The 21,458-nt window shown below is 42.9% G+C and overlaps 2 protein-coding genes across 2 annotated transcripts in view; one reads left to right on the forward strand and one right to left on the reverse strand.

Annotated features, from left to right (window-relative positions):
* The first annotated feature begins 11 nt into the window (after positions 1 to 11).
* Positions 12 to 12,193, forward strand: fam136a (family with sequence similarity 136 member A). Its single transcript, XM_061876282.1, has 3 exons — positions 12 to 301; positions 2,593 to 2,733; positions 7,939 to 12,193. The coding sequence occupies exons 1-3, from the start codon at positions 215 to 217 to the stop codon at positions 8,125 to 8,127; spliced, it is 417 nt and encodes a 138-aa protein (XP_061732266.1). The 5' UTR covers positions 12 to 214; the 3' UTR covers positions 8,128 to 12,193.
* A 5,685-nt stretch (positions 12,194 to 17,878) lies between these two features.
* The window catches only part of gmcl1 (germ cell-less, spermatogenesis associated), a 33,453-nt gene continuing 29,873 nt past the window's right edge, over positions 17,879 to 21,458 (reverse strand). Inside the window, exons 14-15 of the mRNA XM_061876284.1 lie at positions 19,013 to 19,100; positions 17,879 to 18,934 (exon numbers count right to left, since the gene is read on the reverse strand). Coding sequence (XP_061732268.1) covers positions 18,794 to 18,934; positions 19,013 to 19,100 — 229 coding nt within the window. The 3' untranslated portion in view covers positions 17,879 to 18,793. The remainder of the gene's footprint in view (positions 18,935 to 19,012; positions 19,101 to 21,458) is intronic.

Here is a 21,458-nt window from a genome sequence, read left to right on the forward strand (position 1 = left end):
TTTGGTCCCGCAAAGCCGGAAATATCCAGGAAGTGACGCTTTCCCGACTGCTCGGCTCAAGTTCGAACCCCATGCTTGAATGGAGGTGACCTTAGTGCTTACTTAATTTTATAGTCGGGCATCTACGCTGCGTCAACACACGCATTATTGTACAAAAGTGGTCTTGAGGAAAAAAGAAAAAAAAAAAAAGACATATTAAGCATAGCGTGGAGACATGGCGGAGGCTCAACAAGCACGCGTCCATGCTGTGGTGGAGGACATGGTCCAAAGCCTGGAGAGAGATCACATCCGGAAAATGCAGGTAAGAAGAATTTCAATAGTCATCATCTGCGTAAGAGTTGTTTTTTGTGTGCAGAAAATAAGAGCTAGTTCTTTACCAGTCATTCCAAAGACTATAAAAATGGGACCCATGTCCTCCCTGCTTGGCACTTAGCACCAAGGGTTGGAAATTGGGGGTTAAATCACCAATAATGAATCCCGGGCGCGGCCACCGCTGCTGCTCACTGCTCCTCTCACCTCCCAGGGGATACACAAGGGGATGGGTCAAATGCAGAGGACACATTTGACCACACCTAGTGTGTGTGTGTGACAATCATTGGTTCTTTAACTTAAAGGCCTACTGAAATGAGATGTTCTTATTTAAACGGGGATAGCAGGTCCATTCTATGTGTCATACTTGATCATTTCGCGATATTGCCATATTTTTGCTGTAAGGATTTAGTAGAGAACATCGACGATAAAGTTTGCAACTTTTGGTCGCTAATAAAAAAAGCTTTGCCTGTACCGGAAGTAGCAGACGATGTGCGCGTGACGTTACGGGTTGTGGAGCTCCTCACATCTGAACATCGTTTACAATCATGGCCACCAGCAGCGAGAGCGATTCGGACCGAGAAAGCGACGATTTCCCCATTAATTTGAGCGAGGATGAAAGATTTGTGGATGAGGAAAGGGAGAGTGAAGGACTAGAAGAAAAAGAAAAAAAAAGACGAGGGCAGTGGGAGCGATTCAGATGTTATAATAATAATAATGGATTAGATTTATATCGCGCTTTTCTATTGTTAGATACTCAAAGCGCTCACAGAGAAGTGGGAACCCATCATTCATTCACACCTGGTGGTGGTAAGCTACATCTGTAGCCACAGCTGCCCTGGGGTAGACTGACGGAAGCGTGGCTGCCAGTTTGCGCCTACGGCCCCTCCGACCACCACCAATCATTCATTCATCATTCATTCACCGGTGTGAGCGGCACAAGGGGCAAAGGGTGAAGTGTCCTGCCCAAGGAGTGAAATGAAGTGAATTATATTTATATAGCGCTTTTTCTCTAGTGACTCAAAGCGCTTTACATAGTGAAACCCAATATCTAATTTTTACATTTAAACCAGTGTGGGTGGCACTGGGAGCAGGTGGGTAAAGTGTCTTGCCCAAGGACACAACGGCAGTGACTAGGATGGCTGAAGCGGGTATCGAACCTGCAACCCTCAAGTTGCAGGCATGGCCGCTCTACCAACCGAGCTATACACAACGGCCGCTCTACCAACCGAGCTATACACAACGGCAGCGACTTTGATGTCCATAGGTGGGAAGCGAACCTGCAACCCTCAGGTTTCTGGCACGGCCGCTCTACCCACTACGCCATGCCGCCCCATTTAGACACATTTACTAGGGTAATTCCGGAAAATTTCTTATCTGCTTATTGTGTTACTAGTGTTTTAGTGAGATTATATAGTCATACCTGAAAGTCGGAAGGGTGTGGTGACCATCAGTGTCTCTGAGGGAAGCCACGTTTCTCAGGCCGGGCTGAGTTTTTTTATCCCCTCCTCCACGGTGGAAGTATCCCACGTTCGGGGGCGGGCGGTCGGAGGAGCCAAGAGAGTCGCAGCTGCCTCTTTGACAGCTGCAGGAGGAACGACACGAGCTCTGCTCATGTCGACGGTAAGAGCCGACTTATTACCACCATTTTCTCAGAGAAACCTGCCGGTTGACATGTGGTAGAGAACCACGTTCGCTTGACCGCTCTGTTCCATAGTAAAGCTTCACCGTCATCTTTAGGGAATGTAAACAAGGAAACACCGGCTGCAATACACCGCTTTCCACCTACATCTTTCTTCTTTGATGTCTCCATTGTTCATTGAACAGATTGCAAAAGATTCCGCAACACAGAAGTCCAGAATACTGTGTAATTATGCGATTAAAGCAGACGACTTTTAGCCGTGATCGGTGCTGGAAGAACATGTCCGCTACCAACGGTGATGTCATGCACACGCGTCATCTTTCCGCGATGTTTTCAACAGGATACTTTGTGCGAAATTTAAAATTGCAATTTAGTAAACTAAACCGGCCGTATTGGCATGTGTTGCAATGTTGATATTTCATCATTGATATATAAACTATCAGACTGCGTGGTCGCTAGTAGTGGCTTTCAGTAGGCCTTTAACTGTATTTATTTATTTTTATTATTATTAAATCAACATAAAAAACACAAGATACACTTACAATTAGTGCACCAACCCCCGAAAATAAAAGAAACCACACCAAGCTTTATAAACAAGCCAATTCTTAAACAAATTTTTTGAACTTGAACTTTACTTACAGGCTCGCATGTTTAAGTGCAGCGCGGACTGCTGCGATCGGTCGTCAGACTCCATGTCTCAGGTGCATCAGTGCATCGATAGATGTCACACTCCCTTGGCCAAGGCTCAGGGCCTCGTCACCTCCGAGCTGGAGAAGTTTCAGGTGAGTGGGAGGCCAACAACAACCAAAAAACCATAGACATCTTATGAGTGGACGCAGCATCGACTGCCGTGATGTGAGAAATTGGGCCGCCATCTTGAAGTGGTGATGAGGAGCTAGGGTTTTCCTGCTCAGACGAGCGGACTGTTGAAAATAGGAATCGGGGGATTATTTTTCACAAGTAATATTTAACATTAACGGACTATTGGTTGTATTTTGTGAAAAGAATATCACCACAGAGTTGAGAAGGAGCAAATATCTTCAATAGGACTGAAATTGCAGCCGCTAGCAAACAAGAGTATGATCATAATAGAATTGCTTGTCAATAAAATTAATTACGTTTAATAGTTTGGGGTATGGGCTTCACGGTGGCAGAGGGGTGAGTGCGTCTGCCTCACAATACGAAGTTCCTGCAGTCCTGGGTTCAAATCCAGGCTCGGGATCTTTCTGTGTGGAGTTTGCATGTTCTCCCCGTGAATGCGTGGGTTCCCTCCGGGTACTCCGGCTTCCTCCCACTTCCAAAGACATGCACCTGGGGATAGGTTGATTGGCAACACTAAATTGGCCCTAGTGTGTGAATGTGAGTGTGAATGTTGTCTGTCTATCTGTGTTGGCCCTGCGATGAGGTGGCGACTTGTCCAGGGTGTACCCCGCCTTCCGCCCGATTGTAGCTGAGATAGGCGCCAGCGCCCCCCCCCCCAACCCCAAAAGGGAATAAGCGGTAGGAAATGGATGGATGGATGGAGTATGGGGTATCAGACTGTCTGATTGTGGCGGTCCTCTCCTTGTATGATCAGTGCCAGAGCTTGGTCCGCATTGTAAGTCGGACACGTTTCCAGTGAAGGTTGGACTCCGCCAAGGCTGCCCTTTGTCACCCATTCTGTTCAGAACTTTTATGGACAGAATTTCTAGGCGCAGTGGGTTCCAGTTTGGTGGCTGCGGGATTAGATGATGTGGTCCTGATGGCTTCATCTGGCCAGGATCTTCAGCTCTCGCTGGATCGGTTCGCAGCCGAGTGTGAAGCAACCGGAATGAGAATCAGCACCTCCAAGTCCAAGTCTATAGTTCTCGCCCGGGAAAGGGTGGAGTGCCATCTCCAGGTTGGGGAGGAGACCCTGCCCCAAGTGGAGGAGTTCAAGTACCTAGGAGTCTTGTTCACGAGTGAGGGAAGAGTGGATGGTGAGATCGACAGGCGGATCGGTGCGGCGTCTTCAGTAATGTGGACGTTGTATCGATCCGTTGTAGTCAAGAAGGAGCTGAGCCGGAAGGCAAAGCTCTCAATTTACCGGTCGATCTACGTTCCCATCCTCACCTATGGTCATGAGCTTTGGGTTATGACCGAAAGGATAAGATCACGGGTACAAGCGGCCGAAATGAGTTTCCTCCGCCGGGTGGTGGGTCTCTCCCTTAGAGATAGGGTGAGAAGCTCTGCCATCCGGGAGGAACTCAAAGTAAAGCCGCTGCTCCTCCACATGGAGAGGAGCCAGATGAGGTGGTTCGGGCATCTGGTCAGGATGCCACCTGAACGCCTCCCTCGAGAGTTGTTTCGGGCACGTCCGACCAGTAGGAGGCCACGGGGAAGACCCAGGACACGTTGGGAAGACTATGTCTCCCGGCTGGACGAATTGGCTGGGGACAGGGAAGTCTGGGCTTCCCTGCTTAGGCTGCTGCCCCCGCGACCCGACCTCGGATAAGTGGCAGATGATGGATGGATGGAAATGTATTTAAATACATATAAAACAATCAGTGTAAACATTATCATTTAAGGGAAGAATGTAATAGAAAATATCAATACAAAGTGTCAAGACAGTATAAACTCTCTGCTGCTGCAGCAAAAAGAGATACAGTCTATGACAGGGGTGCCCACACTTTTTCTGCAGGCGAGCTACTTTTCAATTGACCAACTCGAAGTGATCTACCTAATTTATATATATCATTTATATTTATTTATTTATGAAAGAGACATTTTTGTAAACAAGTTAAATGTGTTTAATGATAATACAAGCATGTGTAACACATATAGATGTCTTTCTTTCACAAAGACAATAATATAAGTTGGTCTATTACCTGATTCTGATGACTTGCATTAATTGGAATCAGACAGTAATGATGATAACGCCCACATTTTCAAATGGAGGAGAAAAAAAGTTGTCCTTTCTGTACAATACCACATGAAAGTGGTTGGTTTTTGGCATCTAATTCATCCAGCTTCCATACACTTTACAAGAAAAACATTGGCGGCAAATTCCGTAGCTTGCTTGATTGACATTCACGGCACCCGAGGGTCTTGTGAGATGACGCTGGCTGCTGCCAGTTCATTATTATGAAAAAATGACAGAGAGGAAGGCGAGAAACACTTTTTATTTCAACAGACTCTCGCGCCGTACCTTCCGTCAAAACTCTAAAGGCCGACTGCACATTTCCTATCTTCACAATAAAAGCCCTGCTTCATGCTGCCTGCGCTAACAAAATAAGAGTCTCAGAAAGCTGGCGTGCACATCACTTGTGCACGCCAGCTTTCTGAGGGATCGCTTGTGCACGCCAGTTTTCCGAGACTCTGTATTTAGTTAGCGCAGGCAGCATGAAGCATGGCTTTTATTGTGAAGATAGGAAATGTGCAGTCGGCCTTTAGAGTTTTGACGGAAGGTACGGCGCGAGAGTCTGTTGAAATAAAAAGTGTTTCTCGCCTTCCTCTCGGTCATTTTTTCATAATAATGATCTTGCAGCAGCCAGCGTCATCTCACAAGACCCTCCGGTACCGTGAATGTCATTTAAGTGACGTCTTGGTGAAGATTGATGATCACTCATTTTTAGGTCTATTTTTTTAAAAGCCTGGCTGGAGATCGACTGACACACCCCCCGCGGTCGACTGGTAGCTCGCGATCGACGAAATGGGCACCCCTTCTCTATGAGATATATAGATATATCATGTATTCATACATTGTTTATGTAGGATATACACATGAATAACATAATCATATTGTTTCTTCAACTTAAAAATAGCTGACCGTTTTTTTCCCCCCCTTCTCTGGGATTATATTCCCAGTTTTGATCTCGGACGTCTGGTCACTTATAGCATATAAGAATATTCTATTACTGTTAAGCAAACTATGAATAATAAAACATGTGTCCTTTATCATAGCTACACGTATGACAAAAAAATGCGCGTGAAAGTCAGTGGTATTCAGTGAGGTAAGATGAATTAAATGCAGAGGTGGGTAGTAACGCGCTACATTTACTCCGTTACATCTACTTGAGTAACTTTTGGGATAAATTGTACTTCTAAGAGTAGTTTTTATGCAACATACTTTTACTTTTACTTGAGTATATTTATAGAGAAGAAACGCTACTTTTACTCCGCTCCATTTATCTACAATCCGCTCGTTACTCGCTACTTTTTTTTTTTTATCGATCTGTTAATTTGTTTGTTTTGATTTAGTCAGACACGCATTCAAAGTAGGAACTATGCATGCCTGCGTTTCACCAATCACATGCAGTCACTGGTGACGTTGGACCAATCAAACAGAGCCAGGCGGTCACATGACCGTCACACATAAAACCCGATTTAAACAAGTTGACAAACTTATTGGGGTGTTACCATTTAGTGGTCAATTGTACAGAATATGTACTGTTCTGTGCAATCTAATAATAAAAGTTTCAATCAATCAATCAAAAGTGTAAAGCAAAAAAGACACTTTTTATTTTCAACCGTACTTCCCGTCAAAAGCCTAAAGACTGATCGCACAGTTCCTGTCTTCACAATAAAAGCGCTGCTCCATCGCGCCTGCGCTAACAAAATAAGAGTCTCCGAAAGCCAGCGCAAACAAGCTAGCAAACTACGGAGTTTGCCGCCAATGTATTTCTTGTAAAGTGTATAAAAACGAATATGGAAGCTGGACAAATAAGATGCCCAAAAACAACGACTTTCATGTGGTATTAGACAGGAAGGAGGAACTTTTTTTTCTCCTCCATTTGAAAATGTGGACATTATTAGCACTATACTGTCTGATTCCAATCAATGCTAGTCATCAGAATCAGGTAATACACCAACTTATATTCTTGTCTTCATGAAAGATAGGAATTTATGTGTTAAACATCCATGTATATTCATTAAAACACCTTTAACATGTCAACAAAAACGGCAAAATAAATAACTATAAATTATATACTGTATGTATATCTATATCTATATCTCTCTCTCTATATATATATGATATGTGTGTGTATGTACATATGAGGTAGATCACCTCGACTTGGTCATTTATAAAGTAATTGATTAACGTTGAAAAACTTATTGGGGTGTTACCATTTAGTGGTCAATTGTAGGGAATATGTACTGAACGGTGCAATCTACTAATACAAGTTTCAATCAATCAATCAATCAATCAATCGATAAATGCATACTGAACCTATATATATAAATGGGTTGTACTTGTATAGCGCTTTTCTACCTTCAAGATACTCAAAGCGCTTTGACACTACTTCCACATTTACCCATTCACACACACATTCACACACTGATGGAGGGAGCTGCCATGCAAGGCGCCAACCAGCACCCATCAGGAGCAAGGGTGAAGTGTCTTGCTCAGGACACAACGGACGTGACGAGGTTGGTTCCAGGTGGGATTTGAACCAGGGCCCCTCGGGTTGCGCACGGCCACTCTCCCACTGCGCCACGCCATGGTGCTGTTATGTTATTGTGGCCAATTTTCCTTAATATTTGTATTTTAATGTATTATTATTTAATATGTATTATTGTTTTAGTTGCTTAAGAGATATTCCTGGCTATGAATTTGCTCATTGCTATTTTTATGTTTTTGTGCATTACTTGTTGCCGTATTAATTAAACAAACAGGTTACTCATCAGTTACTCAGTACTTGAGTAGTTTTTTCACAACATACTTTTTACTTTTACTCAAGTAAATATTTGGGTGACTACTCCTTACTTTTACTTGAGTAATAAATCTCTAAAGTAACTGTACTCTTACTTGAGTACAATTTCTGGCTACTCTACCCACCTCTGATTAAATGTGCTGAGAGTTCATTGCTCCTGACAAATGTATTGCACTGAGTGGAGCGGATCACCACTCCAAGATGGCGGCCCCGCGTCTCGTCAGCGCCAGTAGCGCTCCGTGCTGCGTCTACTTATGTCCATGCTAAAAACAAGATGTCGTAGAAGAAGTGATGCCAAACATGTATTTTTGCTAGGATCGTCTGACCAGGTGCACCATGCACTGCAACGACAAAGCCAAGGATCTCTTCGACTCGGGCGCCAAGGAGCCGGCTGTCCGATCCCTGATGGAGCGATGCGTGGGCAGCTGCGTGGATGACCACATGAACCTCATCCCCAGCATGACTCGAAGAATCCAGGAGACACTGGACTCTATTGAGCAGTGAGACAATCCTTTTCCAAACAAGAGCGCCGGTGCTGGCGTCAACTAAGCCTGTTGTGGACTGACGTACGTGACACACCAGGAGACGCGCGTCAGAGAGCGTGTCAACGGGTGGCATCCACAGTAACGCCCGAGGACTCGGTTGGAATCACGCACCCAGTGTGGAGGCTTCTGTCGCTAATGTTAAAAGTCCGCCATCATTGTTTGTCATTTTGTTGCATGTCTGAACGTCCTGCCTCCCACGGTGAGGTTTAATGTAAGACAGGGGTGTCCAAACTTTTTCCACTGAGGGCCGCACATGGAAAAATGAAAGCGTGCGGGGGCTTTTTTTTTATTTTTCATTTTCAAACCACAAAAAAATGTATGGATTTTTTTTTTACATTTATTTTACCTTTAAGGGTCCCGGGTACCATAAAGGGTCTCGGTCATTAAAATGTTAAAAATAAGTCAAATTATTATTATTTTTTTTTATTTAACTTCAACTTTATACCAACTTCAAGTTGGTATAAAGCAGGGGTCGGGAACCTTTTTGGCTGAGAGAGCCATGAAAGCCCATCCATCCATCATCTTCCGCTTATCCGAGGTCGGGTCGCGGGGGCAACAGCCTAAGCAGGGAAGCCCAGACTTCCCTCTCCCCAGCCACTTCGTCCAGCTCTTCCCGGGGGATCCCGAGGCGTTCCCAGGCCAGCCGGGAGACATAGTCTTCCCAACGTGTCCTGGGTCTTCCCCGTGGCCTCCTACCGGTTGGATGTGCCCTAAACACCTCCCCAGGGAGGCGTTCGGGTGGCATCCTGACCAGATGCCCGAACCACCTCATCTGGCTCCTCTCCATGTGGAGGAGCAGCGGCTTTACTTTGAGTTCCTCCCGGATGGCAGAGCTTCTCACCCTATCTCTAAGGGAGAGACCTGGAAACTCATTTGGGCCGCTTGTACCCGTGATCTTATCCTTTCGGTCATGACCCAAAGCTCATGACCATAGGTGAGGATGGGAACGTAGATCGACCGGTAAATTGAGAGCTTTGCCTTCCGGCTCAGCTCCTTCTTCACCACAACGGATCGGTACAACGTCCGCATTACTGAAGACGCCGCACCGATCCGCCTGTCGATCTCACGATCCACTCTTCCCCCACTCGTGAACAAGACTCCTAGGTACTTGAACTCCTCCACTTGGGGCAGGGTCTCCTCCCCAACCCGGAAACCATGAAAGCCAAATATTTTAAAATGTATATTCGTGAGAGCTGTATAATATTGTTAACCCAGAATACAACTGTCAGGTTCAAACACTGATGACATCTATTAAACAAACAAGAAGCAAGGAATTAAACAGGAACAGGATTCAGTTTAGCTCAATGAGGAGAAACGCGTAGACCTGTACCCTTGTACAGTGTCGTCCCAGGCTTTGACAAGAGAATTCTACGCCTCCTCTTTTATTTGGACTTTCCCTGATTACAACAACTAAATGTGTGCATCTCTTATTCTTTTTAATAACATTGTTATTCTGAAGCTAACCAATAATAAATAAAATACTTTTGACCATTAATGCGACTTCTTGAACAGGTGCGATAGAAACGGATGGATGGATTAAAATGCATGAGAATGTTTTATATTTTGAACTTTATTTTTGACACTGTGATTACTAGCGGAATTATTCATTACTTATCGTGTTAAACAATGTCAGCTAAGATTCATCTGAGAGCCAGATGCAGTCATCAAAAGAGCCACATCTGGCTCTAGAGCCATAGGTTCCCTACCCCTGGTATAAAGTAATAATAAAAAAAAAAAGTTTTATGGCTTCTTTCAAAAACTACTTTTTTTTTTTTTTTTATATATATATAGTAAAACTGAAATATGCAGTATTTAGTAATTAAAGCCCTAAAAGATCAATAATACAGGACACCATTGATTTTAATTATATTTTTTGATTAATAACAGTGAAAAGATAAATAAAACACCAATAAATATATTTGGGATCCAAAGGGTGCCCCACTCAAAGTGATACATTTTTATTAGGTTTTTCTTTTACTTTCAACACATAAGTCACATGATCAAAATCTATCGATTTTACGTTTGAACTATTATTAGGTTTTATGCTCTTTTGTCAAAGAAAACTTTGTTTTTATATGGCAACCACACAATATATGCAATATTTACAACACAAAACAGTTTATAGTGAAATACTTGAAGTAATTGGAGCCTTGAAAATAGATTTTTTTGTCTTTTTTTTTTTTTGGAGCATTGGCAAACAAAGAAAAACAAAGAAAGACAAAAGAAAAAAAACAGCCTGCATGGCAGCTTTGTGTCAACATTGCAACTTTTTCTCGTTAGATTTCACCTCATTTCCCTTTTTTTAAGTTATTTTTTATATTTGCATTAGCATTTCCAGAATGTGGCGGCCGGTAAACAATTAATTGTGGGCCGCAAATGGCCCCCGGGACGCAGTTTGGACCCCCCTGCTGTAAGAGAAATAAACATGTAACAGAACCACCCTGGTCTTAACTTTTTTTTTTTTGCTCAAATTGTGGTGTATGTGTGGGGAAATCTCAGAACATAGAGACGGATTTTCTTAGTTTTTCTCAAGCTGCAGTGCCTCTAAAGACCTCTGTCGCCTGCCTAGAGGAGGTGCATGTCATCATATAATAGCCTCATACCTGCCAACAACTACGGTTTTACCGTAACGAGTGCTGTTTTTGATCATCCGTTCCGGTTTACGCCTGCAGTGCTAAAAACTACGGGTTTCAATAAAAAATTAAAGCTGCAAGCAGCGTTGGTCGGGTCCGCCTTTGGCTGCTGCCCCCGTGACTCAAGCCCTGGTTTAAATCAGACCTACATAGAGGTTTTTGTTTCATGTCTCTACAACATTCCTAACAGAAGTTACAAACAGTTTTGGCTGGGTTTTTTCCTAGGGGGCGCAAGAGCGCAATTTTGATTTTTAGGGTTTGGTTTTTTATTAGATGGCAATTTTTGCCAGTCCTGATGTGTGTGTTAAATTTGGTGAGTTTTGAAGCATGTTAAGGGGGTCAAATTACAGATCGGCGTTTCTGGATGTTGTTGATAAATGGCTTTCCCTTTGCATAGTAGAGCTTTAACTTGCACTTTGAAGCATTTTAAGGGGGTCAAATTACAGCTCAAAGAGGCAAAAATGAAATTTTTTTAGGAAATTTAGGTTCTTTGAAGGCGCGTAAAATCAAAACCGGAGCAGTAATCAAAACTCTGTGAACAACATTTAATCAGAAGGGTTTAAACTCTCTCCTGTGCAAGTTTGAAGCCGAAACGATTAACTTACAAATCGAAGTAAGGTAACTTAACTACATTTCCCAGTAGCTTGCTGTTTTTTTTAAGTAGCTTGGCAGTAGCTTTGCTACTTTTTAAACAAGTAGAGAATCCCGTAGTTCAGCTATTTTTAGACCCATGTAGTGGGTAGCTGAGCTATATGCTACAAAAGAAGCTAAAGACAGAAATGGACTAGTGGCAGTGTTTTGCAACCACTGGCCGTGAGAAATTGTCTAATTCCACCTATTTGGGGTAAAAATATTTTTTGCAAACTAGTAATTATAATCTGCAAATGATGTGTTTTTGAGTGTGTGTGCAGTCTAGAGCTCGGCAGAGTAACCGTGTAATACTCATCCATATCAGTAGGTGGCAGCAGGTAGCTAATTGCTTTGTAGATGTCGGGAACAGCAGGAGGCAGCGTCCAGGTAAAAAGGTGTCTGTGGAGAGGCGGAGGCGACGGTCCGACGGCAGGGCAGGGCACGCTGGAGCCCTGCCCAAGATGGCGGCAAGGAGGCGGAGAATGGGGCTGAGCGAAGACGCGGGGCGTGCCAGGAGCGACCCTGCAATCTAATTCAGGTGCGTGGATCAAGCACCGGCAGACGATTAACATTTCTCCTTATGGTGCATAAAAAGATAGGAGGAGAGATCGGGGCAGACGGAGGAGAGTCCGCAGCAGATGCGACGCAGAGAAGACGGCGACGATGAAAGCGACTGAAGAGCGAGCAGCAGAGGAGGAGCTGAAAAGCAACCTGGCAAGAGATAGCTTTATTTGAAAAGATAAAGAGTCAAACCTGCTCAAAGCAATGTCCTTCCTGAGTGGTCCATGGAACCCGCACGACGACAGCAAGGAACTGTCACAGTGTCCAATGCTTAAACCAAAAATAAACAAAAGGTGAGTGCCCCTAAGAAAAGACATTGAAGTTTAGAAAAGGCTATGCAGAATGAAACTAAAACTGAACTGGCTCAAAGTAAACAAACACAGAATGCTGGACGACAGCAAAGACTTACTGTGGAGCAAAGACGACGTTTACTAAGTACATTCGAACATAAGACAATCAACAATGTCCCCACAAAGAACGATAAAAACAACTGAAATATTCTTGATTGCTAAAAGAAAGTAGATGCGGGAAATATCGCTCAAAGGAAGACAGGAAAATACCAAAAAGAGGAAAAGCCACCAAAATAGGAGCACAAGACAAGAACTAAAACACTACACACAGGAAAACAGCAAAACAGTCCAAATAAGTCAGAGGGTGATGTGACAGGCCTTGACAGTACACCTACTTTGAGACAAGAGCTATATTGATGCATGATCGGTTATGGTTTAAAGTCGAATCCAACAATTGCGATAACGAATTTTTATTGTCAACCGAGTTTTTTTGTTTTTTTAAAGGATATCTGCTGGTGGTGTGCCTCTGAATTTTTTTTACACAAAAAGTGTGCCTTGGCTCAAAAGAGGTTGAAAAGCACTGAACATTGGGTTTCACTATGTTAAGAGCTTTGAGTCACTAGAGAAAAGCGCTATATAAATATATAATTCAATTCAATTCAATTCAATTCAACAAGGGGACCAAATACACGGTTTGTTTACATATAAGAAAATCCACGACTGGTTGGTGGGTTTACTATGATGAGTCACGATTGGTTCAAATTAGAGCAAAACATTGTGGACAAGCCAATCAGAAGCAAGATAGGGTGGGGTCATGGAACCAGGAAGTGAAATCACAACAGACACATCCCAGATGACGACGAGAGAGTAGGAGAAGAGAAGGCGATTTGTATATTGATAAAATAGTGGATTCTCTTCTTTAGATTTTTCTTTTAGCGATGTAGACCACGTCCAGGAAACCCGCAATGCGTCTACCTGGTACCATTTGGACGCATGTATAAATTTGGATAAAACAATGCCCAAAAAACAAAGATAGTAGCTGACATTTTGTTCATTATTTCTACAGTTTATATTCTGACATTGAATAGTTTAATAATTTTGAAACATAAACAAACTATTATGTGAAGATCTGTCACTTCATTTCTGTTTGGGCCTTTTTGTTTTGTGTTTACTTCCCATCAGTGCTCTTATTTTGTTTCCATTTCCTGCTTGTCCCACTCGGCGCTGTTTTTTTCCCCCTTCACCTGCTGTTGATTGGCAGCCGGTCCACACCTGCTACCAATCAACATGTTTATATTTCTACTTGTCTCTGTTGATGATATAAAGAGCATCTTACCTGCACAACGCTCTCCTGGTTCCTGCTGCCATGCGAGTTTGTGGCATATTATACTCTACAAATGTTGGTCTTACTTAAACATGCAGACATTTAGTTGTATTCATTGTTAGAAAATATTAAATGGCTCTCACGGAAATACATTTTAAAAATATTTGGGTTAAATGGCTCTCTCAGCCAAAAAAGGTTCCCGACCCCTGAGATAAAGGATGTTAGCTAACAGAATAAACATTGTCGTACTTTATGATTTTTTGAAGTTTTGTGTGGGTCAAAAGTGGCTTCGGATTATGACAAATGTGAAGGTTTTAGCCACAATCTAATCCGTCTGAATCCATCCATCCATCCATCTTATCCGAGGTCGGGTCGCGGGGGCAACAGCCTAAGCAGGGAAACCCAGACTTCCCTCTCCCCAGCCACTTCGTCTAGCTCTTCCCGGGGGATCAATCAATCAATGTTTACTTATATAGCCCTAAATCACTAGTGTCTCAAAGGGCTGCACAAACCACTACGACATCCTCGGTAGGCCCACATAAGGGCAAGGAAAACTCACACCCAGTGGGACGTCGATGACTATGAGAACCTTGGAGAGGAGGAAAGCAATGGATGTCGAGCGGGTCTAACATGATACTGTGAAAAGTTCAATCCATAATGGATCCAACACAGTCGCGAGAGTCCAGTCCAAAGCGGATCCAACACAGTAGCGAGAGTCCCGTTCACAGCGGAGCCAGCAGGAAACCATCCCAAGCGGAGGCGGATCAGCAGCGCAGAGATGTCCCCAGCCGATACACTTACGCACGGATCCCGAGAAGTTCCCAGGACAGCCGGGAGACATAGTCTTCCCAACGTGTCCTGGATGCTGAAATTAATTTTGCCTCGCCCCCATCCGACGAAAAACCCCCCCGCCTGCGGCCCCTGGCTACTATGCTCTTTGAGTTTCAGAAGTTGGCAGGTATGTAGTCTAACACATGTTTGTCAGCCCAAGAACACCAAATATGCCTAGCAGTTATGAATATATATCATCCATCCAGACATTTTCTACAACTTATTCCCTTTGGGGTCGCTGGTGCCTATCTCAGCCACAATCGGGCGGAAGGCGGTGTACACCCTGGACAAATCGCCACCTCATCGCAAGGTCAACACAGATAGACAACATTCACACTCAATTTAGTGTTGCCAATCAACCTATCCCCATGTCTTTGGAAGTGGGAGGAAGCCGGAGTACCCGGAGGGAACCCACGCAGTCACGGGGAGAACATGCAAACTCCACACAGAAAGATCCTCAGCCTGGATTTGAACCCAGGACTGCAGGACCTTCGTATTGTGAGGCAGACGCACTAACCCCTCTGCCACCGTGAAGCCAATATATATATTGTAGGAGCCTAAATACTGTTTAAGTTAATTTACATTTTATGGAAGGTGCTTTATGTTTATTCAGCCAAAAGGGGACTATTTACTTTATTTGCACGATAAGAAAATTGATATATTGAATGCTTAGAGTAGTGAATTATATTTATATAGCGCTTTTCTCTAGTGACTCAAAGCGCTTTACATAGTGAAACCCAATATCTAAGTTACATTTAAACCAGTGTGGGTGGCACTGGGAGCAGGTGGGTAAAGTGTCTTGCCCAAGGACACAACGGCAGTGACTAGGATGGGGGAAGCGGGAATCGAACCTGCAAGCCTCAAGTTGCTGGCACGGCCACTCTACCGACCGAGCTATACCGAGTAATTATATAAAGCTCACTTTAATTGTAATTATTACATTTGTCAAAATGATTTGATGACGTAACTGTTTTAAGTGCATATCTGGCGGAATGATCTGTGGTAAGGTGGTTTTTGGGACGCAAGGTGTTATGGGTAATTGCTGTCAGGTGCGGTGGAATCGAGCCACACAGTTTTTTGACCTCATTCAACTTTTTCTAGCTCGTACTGCAACAAACTCTCTTTATTCTGTTATTCATTTGTTCCCACATCGTGACTGTTTTATGTTTTGAATGATTAAGATCACAAGTAAACCATACAAACGAAGAAGAACGTCTGGAGTTTTTTGTTTTGTTGTTGCCGCAGCAAGCGGAGTGAATGTGATAGTAGAGGAGCGTCGAGCTTAAGGCTACTTTAGAAATCTACATATATCATATATAATATATATCATGTATTAACCATTCTATTATGTTGAGGGTCAATTTGACCCATTTCAGTTTTTGTGTTGATCAAAGTACTGGTGATCCTTTCTTTTTCTTGCTGAAATTTGCTGACTTTTCCTCATCTACGGTCATGAACTGGTTTGTAAAATCTGGACACTTTGTTGAGTAGTGGAATGTCTTGCGGAGTTTGTATACAAAGATGATGTTGCGGGTCATTTTGTCCCAGGCACTTTAATGTGGGTAAATAGCCAAAATAAACAAGTCTCTTTGATGGACTTTTTACTTTGATGTACAATTGTTTGTATTTTGATTGCCTCTGAGACCCAGAGCCAGGTGTGTGAAGAGAGGGAGCTTTCTCAAACTTGTCCTTGTCACTGTTCTCATGACATCTCTTTGACAAACTCACCAAAAATGAGTTCCAGAAGGATGACATCTGAGGAGACAAGGACAAGTGTGAAAAAGCTCCCTCTCTTCACACACCTGGCTCTGGGTCTCAGAGACAATCAAAATACAAACAATTGTACATCAAAGTAAAAAGTACATGAAGGAGACATGTTTATTTTTGGATCTGAACAGCTATTTACCCACATTAAAGCGCCTGGGTCAAAATGACCCGCAACATAATCTTTTTTATACAAACTCTGCACAAACATTCCACTACACAACAAAGTGTCCAGATTTACACACCAGTTCATGACCCTAGATGAGGAAAAGTCACCAGATTTCAGCAAGAAAAAGAAAAGATAACCAGTACTTTGATCAACACAAAAACTGAAATGGGTCAAATTGACCCTTAACATGATACAATTGGAATAAAAAATGTATTGTATGTCACTTTTCTAAATGTTTATACAACCTAAAATAAAATTGTTATTGGTTTAACCTGTTTTCTTGACTGTTTTGAGTCCATTTACACAGTACGGGTCAAAACGCTTTGTGGACTTGGAGAAGGCATTCGACCGTGTCCCTCGGGAAGTCCTGTGGGGAGTGCTCAGAGAGTATGGGGTATCGGACTGTCTTATTGTGGCGGTCCGCTCCCTGTATGATCAGTGCCAGAGCTTGGTCCGCATTGCCGGCAGTAAGTCGGACTCGTTTCCAGTGAGGGTTGGACTCCGCCAAGGCTGTCCTTTGTCACCGATTCTGTTCATAACTTTTATGGACAGAATCTCTAGGCGCTGTCAAGGCGTTGAGGGGATCTGGTTTGGTGGCTGCAGGATTAGGTCTCTGCTTTTTGCAGATGATGTGGTCCTGATGGCTTCATCTGGCCGGGATCTTCAGCTCTCACTGGATCGGTTCGCAGCAGAGTGTGAAGCGACCGGAATGAGAATCAGCACCTCCAAGTCCGAGTCCATGGTTTTCGCCCGGAAAAGGGTGGAATACCATCTCTGGGTTGGGGAGGAGACCCTGCCCCAAGTGGAGGAGTTCAAGTACCTAAGAGTCTTGTTCACGAGTGAGGGAAGAGTGGATCGTGAGATCGACAGGTGGATCGGTGCGGCGTCTTCAGTAATGCGGACGTTGTACCGATCCGTTGTGGTGAAGAAGGAGCTGAGCCGGAAGGCAAAGCTCTCAATTTACCGGTCGACCTACGTTCCCATCCTCACCTATGGTCATGAGCTTTGGGTTATGACCGAAAGGACAAGCGGCCGAAATGAGTTTCCTCCGCAGGGTGGCGGGTCTCTCCCTTAGAGATAGGGTGAGAAGCTCTGCCATCCGGGAGGAACTCAAAGTAAAGCCGCTGCTCCTTCACATCGAGAGGAGCCAGATGAAGTGGTTCGGGCATCTGGTCCGGATGCCACCCGAACGCCTCCCTAGGGAGGTTTTTAGGGCACGTCCAACCGGTAGGAGGCCACGGGGAAGACCCAGGACACGTTGGGAAGACTATGTCTCCCGGCTGGCCTGGGAACGCCTCGGGATCCCCCGGGAAGAGCTAGACGAAGTGGCCGGGGGAGAGGGAAGTCTGGGTTTCCCTGCTTAGGCTGTTGCCCCCGCGACCCGACCTCGGATAAGCGAAAGATGATGGATGGATGGATGGATGGGTCAAAACGACCCGCAACATAATCAATGTCATTTTTTCCAACATAATACAAGGGTTAAGGGAAAATGTATAGAGAAGCAGATGTAATGTGATATGTCAGCGCCACAACCCTCACCGATGGGCAGATTTATTGGCAACAGAAACTTGTACACATTTTCGTCTTCCAAAAAGAGTTAAAAAAAATCTATTTAAATAAAAACATGAGAATGACAGAAAAAAAAAAAAAAAAAGGCGAGTTGAATGTCAGCTTCTCGACATGTGAACTTCCCCCACTTTTCCTGCCGTCTCGTGTGTTGACAAGAGTGCTCCGGGCAAGCAGGTGATGAAATGTAGGTCAAAAAGTGTCAGCGGTGGTGCAAAGAGGGAAAACTAAACAGGACGTGTGAGTGCTCAAACAAAGAGAAATGTGTTTTTTTGTGAGAACAAATGAACTTGACGCACGGAAAAGTGCACCTTTTGTTGTGAAGGAAGGAAGTTCACCCCGCTAGCTACTTAATAGTTGAAACTCCATATATCATTTGATGGAGAGGTTATTTTTAGGTTAGTGTACTTATAAGGGTAAAAAAAAAAGCAAAAAGCCTAGAAATAAGTCCACCTTCTCAGTAGAAGCAGCAAATTGTAATACTTCCTTTTAGTCTTAACAAACATCTGCTGTGTAATAGTCATTTCACCTGGAGGTATGTACAGTATGATATTTGTCACCGTCATTCCTGAAATTCCTGCTTGTGATCTAGGATAGAAAAAAAAAAAAAAAGTACACGCTTCCTGTACGAACCACTTTTGGAAAGTCCGTGGTCATTTGTCAGCGTTGTCATCTTATAAAAAGGGATTTTGACCGTTTTACAAAAACGTAAATGCCTCGTCTCCGCGTGGGACGGCTGTAAAGGTGGAATGATACCTGCCACCTTCCTCAATGTGACACACACGCACACGGGGTGTTCCGGACACTCCTTACAGGCTATCAAACGTGTTCGAGTCCCGAGCGTTACCAACCCGCCATCAAGACACGCTGCGGGCGCTGCTCTCGTGCTCGGGGTGGTCCGGCCTTTGACCCAAGTGCGGCGAGGTGTACAGGAAGTTGCAGCACACGTAGAGCGGGAAGGACAGCAGGCGGCTGTCCAGGTTCATCACCACGTACTCCTTGGGGGGGGGGGGGGAAGGTGGCACGTTAGGCGTCACTTCCTGTCTGGGTCGGCCGCGCTTCCTGCGCTTACTGACCTGGTCTTTCTCCAGCGTGAGAAGCTGGTAACCAGTGGAGCGGCTGCAGACCAGCTTGCCAAGGCTGTCAAAGGAGGCCAGACGTAACCTGGACACGTAAACCCAGAGAAAAAAAAAAAAATCTTAAACAAAATGGCCAATGAATTATGAACAATTATTTGCTAAATTGACGTTTTGCTTAATGGCGTCCATGTTTCTCCCACATAAAAATTACCCTTATTTTTCACTTAAAATCCTTTCATTATTTAAAAAAGCAACAGTGCGCCTTATAACCCAGTGCGCTTTATGTACGGCATAATTCTGGTCGTGCTTACCGACATCGAATCAATTTTATTTGGTACTTGGTGTAGTGTTAGGTGTGACCAGTCATACATAAAATATGTGTGTAAACTGCAATATGATGCCATAATTCTGGTTGTGCTTACCGACATCGAATCAATTTTATTTGGTACTTGGTGTAATGATAAGTGTGACCAGTCATACATAAAATATGTGTGTAAACTGCAATATGATGCCATAATTCTGGTTGTGCTTACCGACATCGAATCAATTTTATTTGGTACTTGGTGTAATAAGTGTGACTAGTCATACATAAAATATATGTGTAAACTGCAATATGATGCCATAATTCTGGTTGTGCTTACCGACATCGAATCAATTTTATTTGGTACTTGGTGTAATGATAAGTGTGACCAGTCATACATAAAATATGTGTGTAAACTGCAATATGATGCCATAATTCTGGTTGTGCTTACCGACATCGAATCAATTTTATTTGGTACTTGGTGTAATAAGTGTGACCAGTCATACATAAAATATGTGTGTAAACTGCAATATGATGCCATAATTCTGGTTGTGCTTACCGACATCGAATCAATTTTATTTGGTACTTGGTGTAATGATAAGTGTGACCAGTCATACATAAAATATGTGTGTAAACTGCAATATGATGCCATAATTCTGGTTGTGCTTACCGACATCGAATCAATTTTATTTGGTACTTGGTGTAATGATAAGTGTGACCAGTCATACATAAAATATGTGTGTAAACTGCAATATGATGCCATAATTCTGGTTGTGCTTACCGACATCGAATCAATTTTATTTGGTACTTGGTGTAATGATAAGTGTGACCAGTCATACATAAAATATGTGTGTAAACTGCAATATGATGCCATAATTCTGGTTGTGCTTACCGACATCGAATCAATTTTATTTGGTACTTGGTGTAATGATAAGTGTGACCAGTCATACATAAAATATGTGTGTAAACTGCAATATGATGCCATAATTCTGGTTGTGCTTACCGACATCGAATCAATTTTATTTGGTACTTGGTGTAATGATAAGTGTGACCAGTCATACATAAAATATGTGTGTAAACTGCAATATGATGCCATAATTCTGGTTGTGCTTACCGACATCGAATCAATTTTATTTGGTACTTGGTGTAATGATAAGTGTGACCAGTCATACATAAAATATGTGTGTAAACTGCAATATGATGCCATAATTCTGGTTGTGCTTACCGACATCGAATCAATTTTATTTGGTACTTGGTGTAATGATAAGTGTGACCAGTCATACATAAAATATGTGTGTAAACTGCAATATGATGCCATAATTCTGGTTGTGCTTACCGACATCGAATCAATTTTATTTGGTACTTGGTGTAATGATAAGTGTGACTAGTCATACATAAAATATATGTGTAAACTGCAATATGATGCCATAATTCTGGTTGTGCTTACCGACATCGAATCAATTTTATTTGGTACTTGGTGTAATGATAAGTGTGACTAGTCATACATAAAATATATGTGTAAACTGCAATATGATGCCATAATTCTGGTTGTGCTTACCGACATCAAATCAATTTTATTTGGTACTTGGTGTAATGATAAGTGTGACCAGTCATACATAAAATATATGTGTAAACTGCAATATGATGCCATAATTCTGGTTGTGCTTACCGACATCAAATCCATTTTATTTTTGGTACTTGGTGTAGTGATAAGTGTGACCAGTCATACATAAAAAATATGTGTAAACTGCAATATGATGCCATAATTCTGGTTGTGCTTACCGACATTGAATCAATTTCATTTGGTACTTGGTGTAATGACAAGTGTGACCAGTCATACATAAAATATATGTGTAAACTGCAATATGATGCCATTAAACACCAAAACTATATATGTTCCATTGAGATTATAGAACATTACACACAACGCTCAAAGTGAATTTAATGAAGTCCTCTTCTTAAAAAAAAAAAAAAAAAGGTAAACATGGTAGGCTATAGGCAAGTAGAAGCTAGCAGCTACTGTACACATCGGCTAAGCACACAAGCTAGAATTTAATAATATTTATCCATCCATCTATTTTCAAAGTGTCTTAGTTAAACAATATTGCAGTATAAAAGATTATAATATATATCTATATCTCC

This window comes from Nerophis ophidion, linkage group LG17 (assembly GCF_033978795.1).
Source record: "Nerophis ophidion isolate RoL-2023_Sa linkage group LG17, RoL_Noph_v1.0, whole genome shotgun sequence".
NCBI classification, from domain to species: Eukaryota; Metazoa; Chordata; class Actinopteri; order Syngnathiformes; family Syngnathidae; genus Nerophis; species Nerophis ophidion.

Bases quoted from the DNA above. Each gene is read 5' to 3' on its own strand.
- fam136a (XM_061876282.1), top strand. From the start codon at position 215: ATGGCGGAGGCTCAACAAGCACGCGTCCATGCTGTGGTGGAGGACATG. The intron at 302-2,592 runs GTAAGAAGAATT...CTTTACTTACAG, and splicing joins ATCACATCCGGAAAATGCAG to GCTCGCATGTTTAAGTGCAG. The intron at 2,734-7,938 runs GTGAGTGGGAGG...TATTTTTGCTAG, and splicing joins CCGAGCTGGAGAAGTTTCAG to GATCGTCTGACCAGGTGCAC.